This window comes from Musca domestica, unplaced genomic scaffold (genome assembly GCF_030504385.1).
Source record: "Musca domestica strain aabys unplaced genomic scaffold, Musca_domestica.polishedcontigs.V.1.1 31, whole genome shotgun sequence".
Classification (NCBI taxonomy): Eukaryota; Metazoa; Arthropoda; class Insecta; order Diptera; family Muscidae; genus Musca; species Musca domestica.
The window spans coordinates 3,735,047-3,743,072 of record NW_026712309.1 but is presented as its reverse complement, the minus strand read 5'-3'; the positions used below and the strand labels follow the sequence as shown (position 1 = coordinate 3,743,072).

The following is an 8,026-nucleotide window of genomic DNA, read 5'->3' as shown; positions in this document are numbered from 1 at the left end:
AGTGGTGATAAGACAGTTTCAATTAAGACATCAACGAGTAATGTTGTTCGGTGGAAGTCGTTGACGGATCACGGCGTATTAGGGAATACGAAATCTTTCGGAACTTTTAAATGTAGATAGAAAATAATAGTAAGAAAAAACGGACATGGAAATTCCAATACATGTTGCAGTGCGTATTTGTCCCAAGGGATTGCAAGAGGTGAAAAAAGAAAATGAAGATACGAAAACTCAAGTGAAAGAAGAATGTGCAGAAGGAGAAGAAGACAAAGTGGATAACATAAAAACGGAAGATAATGCCCTAGTGATTAAGAAAGAAGTGGATGAGCTAAATGCCAAGGACAAATGTTGTGTGCGGGCAATACCGTTTATAAAAGGCCTACCAGGTCTAACGGCCCCAGGTTGTAGAGAACCGCCAGATGTTGTTCAAGTGGGACCCCATTCATTTCCCGTCACCCATGCCCTACCCTTGGACTGTAGCCAATTATATGTGTATCAAAAAACTCTGCTACCCATGATGACCATGCTCATGGAGGGCTTTGATGCTTCTGTGGTCACATATGGCCAGAGGGGTTGTGGTAAAACCTATACTTTATACGGCCATGGTCCAACACAGAGTGATGATCAAGGCCTGATTGCCTTCTGTGTACGGGAAATATTCAATCACATACATCGTCATCCGGAAAGGACTTGTATAGTTAACATCACCTGGGTGGAGATTTGTCGTGAGATCATCCGAGACATCTTCGGTGTGGGCAGTGTCCAGTGTATGAATATCACAGATGCCTTTCATTGGCTCCAAGTGGGCTATAAATTACTCACCTCCAACAAAACACAAATGGGTCATTCTCTGTTCAGCATCACACTGGAACAACGTTGGATCTCCAAGGAGGGTCTGATACAACATCGCTTGTCGACAGCAAGTTTTACAGATTTGTGTGCCACGGATCGACTTATGCTTAAAACTCCCAATGATCAAACCACCTATGTGCCCATGGACAAGGGACTACAGGCCTTGGAGTGTGTAATTGGCAGCCTCATAGATCCCGCCTTGGTCCACAAGGGCTATGACTGCATTCCCTATAATCGCAGCATGTTAACGACCATGTTGAAGGATTCATTTGGTGGTCGTGCCCAAACCTTGGTCCTGGTGTGCATCTCACCGTGGGAACGTGACATTGCAGAGACCATTGCCAATATGCAGTTTGCCTTTAAGGTCCAGTGTGTCCATAATTTTGTAGTTATCAATTCATTTTCGGATGACAATACACCGGCCATACCGCAAGAGGTACCGACACAAAATAATGACATCAGTGAGGAAGACGTTAATGAAGAGAAGGATGGGGAGGAGGATGAGGACGAAGAGGATGAAGACGAGGACGATGAAGCTGAGGAATCCAATTCTCCAAAGAAATCTCAAGACCCATTTGCCTTGCAATTCGCAGCCAATCAATATTCCAAATTGGTTTCCAATGCCGAGGATTTACTATCAAAGTGAGTATCTGATGTTATTACATTTTTTGAATATATAGGGTGAGATAAAAAAACTGCAACAAAGTCAAACACCATATTTATTATATACTTTTTTAAATGTTATTGAATGAAAGCACAAATGTCGGAAATAGCATCAAATTTTAGAATAAGTTTAGATTAGTTCGAAATGGCTACCTTTGGCACGAATTATGGCCTTCAAACGGACAATGAAACCGTCACACGCTGCCCGAATGTTTCTCTGCTGTATTTTGGGCCATTCCCGGCGAAGCGCTTGCTTGAGGTGATCGACACTTTGGTATTTTTTGGTGCCAACATTGATATCCAAAATACTCCAGACACAATAATCCAACGGATTGGTATCCGGAGATTTTGATGGCCATTGTGCGCTGGAAATGAAGCGGGAAACCTCATTTTGTAACCATTCTTGGGTGGCGTGTGCCAGTTGGAATGTTCAAGGTCTGCGGCCAAAATGTTTGCGCGCCCACGGCTTTAATACACCCTCCAGAATAGTTTTGCGATAATATTCGGCATTTATTCTGATGTCACGGTCGATTATTACAAGCGGAGAGCGTCCACCTGCTGTTATGGCGGCGCTTGAGTTCTGGTGGTCAATCGAAGGTGACCTCTTTGGCAAGTAAACACGATCATTTTGTTTGTTTACGAACTGCTAGGCAACGAATGTTTTCTCATCGGAGAAAATCAAATTCGGCAGTTCACAACTTTCGGCCAAGCGAAGTAACTCTTTAGCTCTTTTGAGTCTATTTTTTCTGTTGCGGTGTAAGTTCTTGCACTATTGGAATTTCAATGGCTTTACCCACATTTAAATGTTGGAGTGCTCTGACGATAGCCACTTCCAGCCAAATATAAAGAAATCACACCATCACGCTTGAATTCCATTACGAATAACTTTTTTCTGGAAAATTCTCACCAAAATGAGTTGTCACTGGAATAATTTTAACAGCTGTCGGACGAGTGGCTTAGAAATGATAGCAGTCTGAAGTTGGTTGCAGTTTTTTTCATCTCACCCTGCTTATCTGTTGCCAAATCAGGGTGGCAAACCACTTGTAGATTTAAGTTGGTTCGGCTCAGGTTTTTAAAATGGGCTTCAGATGGCTCAAAGCGAAGTTTTGTTTCGGTTCAGTGGTAAGCATAAATATGTGCTTGTCCTGTTTTGCACACAAACTGCTTGTCCAGTTTACTAATTTTGGACAGGTATGAATTGCCGATTTCAATATACTCTATGGGCATTTGCAACAATTTGGTTATAAATTGTTGTAGAGATATCCAGAATGTGAGACTCAACAAGAACGTGGCGACCAACGTGAAAGTTTGTAATATAAACAAGTTAAAAAGTAGTAAGTTCGGCCGAACTTTGAGTACCCTTCACCATTTGGAACGAATTTGGAAATTTTCAGAAAATAAAATCGTTAAAACATTCTGTTAAAATTTTAAAAATACCGAATATAGCCGTTATATTGAGGTGTATACAACGTGGGCCTACATAGGCATTGTTTGTCATAAGCCATTACAATATTCAAATTCGAAACTTGAAATAAACGATGAATAATGTAGCTAAAATCATCAAAATACCGTATATAGGGAGGTACCGTTATATCGGAGCTGTGCGAAGACCTGGACCTGCATAGACAGTTTTCTGTCACAGGCTGTAGCATCCATTACGAACTTCAAACACCACATCTCAAACAATTTCGGTGCGTATTGTACCTAAAATCGTCAAAATACCGAATATAGGGATGTACTGATATATGGGGCTTATACGAAGACCTGGACCAGCATAGACAATTTTCTGTCTTAGGGTGTAGTATCCAATTCGAACTTCAAATACCAAATTTGAAACAATTCCGGTGAATAATGTCGCTAAAAGCATCAATATACCGAATACAGGGGGGTACCGTTATATGGGGGCTATACGAAGACGTGGACCTGCACAGACAATTTTCTGTCTTGGGGTGTAGTATCCATTACGAACTTCAAATACCAAATTCGAAAGAATTCCGGTGAATAATGTCGCTAAAATCATCAAAATACCGAATATCGGGAGGTACCGTTATATGGAGCCTATACGAAGACGTGGATTTGCACAGACAATTTTCTGTCTGAGGGTGTAGAATCCATTTCGAACTTCAAATATCAAATTTGAAACAATTCCGGTGAATAATGTCGCTAAAATCATCAAAATACCGAATATCGGGAGGTACCGTTTTATGGGGGCTATATGAAAACGTGGACCTACATGGCCCATTCACGAACTTAACCTGCCTACTGGAAAACTAAACATGTGTGCAAAATTTTAGCCATCTATCTCAATTTATTCGAAAGATAGCGTGATTACAACAGACAGGCAGACAGACGTACAGACAGACAGACAGACAGACAGACGGATAGACAGACAATGAACCTAACCTAATGAAAGTTCGTGAACTAGCAGCCCATTAAGAAAATGGACCAATAGAGCTTCTAACATGGTATCCAGATACATAAAAGTAACTTACATTTATATGTTGTCTGCCGATGACAAAATCAGTGTGGTTACGGTACCCAGCAAATTAAATAGCTAAATTGCTAACTCGGAAGATGTTTATTTTATCTTTCAATCTGCATAAATCAGACCTTCAGAGAATATTAATAAAAAATGGAAAAAGAAGACAAGGCGATACTGGCGCCCAACGTTGTTCCGAAATCATACAGGTTTAATGGGACAATATGTAAGGTCTCAAATCCATAATTTCGAAAAGCGTTAAACGTAAACTATTAAACGCCAAATAAAAATTCAGCTATAATTAAAATAAAATGTAATTAAAATCGGTTTCTAAAAAAATAAAAATTTGTTTCCCTGGAATATTTTGTGTCGAGCAAACGTTTTTTAAAAAAATTCTGATTTATGTCTAAACGTTTGAAAGTTTTTATTATTATGATTATGATTATTATTATTATTATTATTATTATTATTATTATTATTATTATTATTATGATTATTATTATTATTATTATTATTATTATTATTATTATTATTATTATTATGATTATTATTATTATTATTATTATTATGATTATTATTATTATTATTATTATTATTATTATTATTATTATATTATTATTATTATTATTATTATTATTATTATTATTATATTATTATTATTATTATTATTATTATTATTATTATTATTATTATTATTATTATTATTATTATTATTATTATTATTATTATTATTATTATTATATTATTATTATTATTATTATTATTATTATTATTATTATTATTATTATTATTATTATTATTATTATTATTATTATTATTATTATTATTATTATTATTATTATTATTATTATTATTATTATTATTATTATTATTATTATTATTATTATTATTATTATTATTATTATTTTATTATTGTTATTATTATTATTATTATTATTATTATTATTATTATTATTATTATTATTTTTATTATTATCATTACTGTTATTATAAAAAATAAATATTCTATCCTTCCCCTTTTTTTCTTTGACAGATTAATAAATTCCAATGCCATTGGAGAAGATGAAAAGCAGCAGATTGAATCTTGGCTGATACAGAAGCAGGAATGTGATGACTGCCTGAATTCCAATGATTCCTCTCAGACCGATACAATTTTGGATCCCATACAAGAACAGGATGAAGCGGAACTGCAAGAAGGCGAAACCCCAAAATTAAATGAAGAAGAAAGTGCAAATGAACTAAGTGATCCCGATGTTACCGATCCGGAACTGTCCCTGCCTGCCAACTCTGAAAATGATTCCGATTCGGAACTTCAATGTTCAGATAGCGAAAACAAATTACAATTGTTAATGGAAAAACTGGAGAAGAAAACGGATGAAATGGCAAGAAAGAAATATGTCGACTTTATGAGCCAGCATCCCAAGGCTGTAACAGAATCCCAAGAAAGTGGGCTATTTCGAAGGACCACAAATGCTGAGGAGAGGAAACCTTCATTGGCTTCGTCGGAACGTGGACGTAGGCGCTCCATACACCCTGGATCGGCTTTGTCAAGTGTGGAACTTGCCATGCTGCAACAATTGGCCACAAGAGAACAAATGGACACGGGGACGGGGAACAAAGAGTTGGGACCGAGTAAAGATACAACCTGGGAACCCAAAGCGCATTCTGGCCGCGAAGCCATTGATAAGAAGATACGTAAATTAGATGCCAATATAGAGGGGCGTATGAAACAAATCGAGGAGCTAGAGAAAACAATACAGCTGAAACAGAACATTATTATGGATCTGGTGGAGACCAGTGATACCAGGACCACAGCCAAGCAGAGATTTCACAAGAAACGCAATAAACTGCAAGAGGAATATGACAAGTCGAAGAAGTCTTTAAACAAAGCTCTGCAACAGCGAAAGGACAAAAAGGAGGTGGAACGTTTGAAGGCCGATGTAGCTCGTTTGGAGCAGCGGCTTAACGATGTGACCTCCATAAAACACATTGCTGGGGATAGTGTGCAAAAAGTCAAGAAGCTGCAGCAATCTCTGAAAGATTCTCAAACCCTGTTGGAAAATCTCAAGAAAAAGGTGGAAAAAGAGAAGAAAAAGAAGGAGAATTTGGAGCAGGAATTGAAAGACCTGCCAAAGGAAGAAGAAATACCAAAGAAAATCACCAAGGCATTGGTCCATCCCACGCCAGCCGAAGAGCATCCTGAAATGCAAGAAATCCAATCACGTATCAATCATTTGGATCACATTCTCAAGGAGAAATCAAAGAATCTACAGCAACCTCAACAACAGCAAGAAAATGGCGCCCAACATGAAGGCCTCCGACATGAAATTAGAAATTTACGTAAAACACGTGATCATCTTTTGGATCAGCGATGTTTTTTGGATCAGAAATTTAAGCGGGAAAAGGCTCTGAGCCAGAAAGAGGAACGTAAGCTCTTGGAATGTGATGAGGCCATAGAGGCCATTGATGCTGCCATTGAGTTCAAAAATGAAATGATCTGCGGCAATAAGTCCATTAATACCGATGAACGTTTGCAGCGGGAAAAGGGCGAACAAATGCTTATGGCCAGGCTTAATAAGCTGAGCAGCGAAGAGATGCGCACCCTGCTCTATAAATACTTCAATAAAGTCATTGACCTGAGGGACTCATCGAGGAAACTAGAAATGCAATTGATGCAGCTGGAACGGGAGAAAGATGTCTGGGAATGGAAGGAACGTGTTCTATCAAATGCCATACGCCAAGCCCATTTGGAAGGTGAAAGGAAGGCCATCCTGATGCAGAGACAACATGAAATGAAACTCACGCTCATGTTGCGCCACATGGCTGAAGAGTCCTCCATGAGTTCAGCTTCATTCTCGGATCAGTCACTTTCCTCTTTGTCGAGCATACACAAACCCTCCTCAATGGCTCTGGTGCCCACGACGATGTCCATAACAACTTCCGGTAATACTGATTCCGATTATCAATGGCCCCATCAAATGAATCAAAAACTAACAAAACTACCCAGACTCAAGGAAGACGCGCTGAGAATGTGTCCACCCCCAGATCATCCCCTGCCGCTCTACAAACAACCCTTGGACGCTTTTAAAGGAAAAACTGTAAAAGTTGCGGCTGCCACTTCTCTGTTGGGTAACAATTTCGCCGAACCGAATCTCAATTGGCCCATGCCAAGGCCAACGAAAACAAATGACATGGAACTATGTCCCCTACCGGATCGTACGGTTACCAAATATCAGAAAACCGAAGATAAAATCAAGGAGAAGGAAAGTAAAAATAAACTTTTTGCCAAATTTCAAGTCCTGACACGTTATGCAACGAGTAGTCAGCGACATGAGGATTCTGCCACATCGAATTCTTCAAATTCCAGTGGAAAATCGAATAAAGAAATTGCCTTGGAAACAATATCGCCAGAGAAGCAGAAGAAGTCATCGAAGAAGAACCAGAAAACTAAGGTGACACGTCAAAAGAATAAACTCATAATTCAAGATAAGTCGAGAAAGAGCTAAGGCGGGAAAGGTGGAGGTGGAGGGAGAGAAAAAAGAGACAGAATCATGAGAAGTTTTAAATATGAGGGAAAGAATGGGAAAAGATAAGGTGGATAGTTTTTTTGAAAATGGTTGAAAAAGAAAGCTAAAGACGAAAGTGGCGCCCAATGTGAAAAACGTTTATACTTGAAAATATTAAACTAAACATTTTTGAAAGGTGCAAGTACATACAGAGTTTTTTAACTGGCTTAAGACATCGGCAGGCTTCTTCGTAAAAGATTCTCAGGTTAACTTAGTTCAAAGAAGCCAACCGATGACTTAAGCCAGTTAAAAAAGCTTTTTATGTATTCTCACCGTAATTTTTGATTTCAAAAGCTTGACAGCATTTGTAAGGTCTTTGGTTAAAAATAACCTGGCACTCCCTAAGAAAAACATGCAGAATCAGATGAGCGACAAATATTTGGCGCCCAACGTGAGAACTAGTTTTTTTCTACTTGTCATAAAGTTGTTCTACTTGTCATAGTTGAAAATTTCGAATTGTATGTTTAGA

General features: G+C 38.1%; 1 protein-coding gene across 1 annotated transcript; it reads left to right on the top strand.

The window, feature by feature from the left end:
- Positions 1–7,527, top strand: LOC101888411 (kinesin-like protein costa). The gene is made up of 2 exons (XM_005178763.4): positions 1–1,491; positions 5,025–7,527. Exons 1-2 carry the CDS (start codon positions 146–148, stop codon positions 7,495–7,497), a joined length of 3,819 nt encoding a protein of 1,272 aa, XP_005178820.2. The 5' UTR covers positions 1–145; the 3' UTR covers positions 7,498–7,527.
- The last annotated feature ends 499 nt before the right edge of the window (positions 7,528–8,026 follow it).

Excerpts from the sequence above, each read along its gene's own strand:
- LOC101888411 (XM_005178763.4), top strand. The coding sequence starts at position 146 with ATGGAAATTCCAATACATGTTGCAGTGCGTATTTGTCCCAAGGGATTG. Across the intron at positions 1,492-5,024 it reads GCCGAGGATTTACTATCAAA|ATTAATAAATTCCAATGCCA; the intron begins GTGAGTATCTGA and ends TTTCTTTGACAG.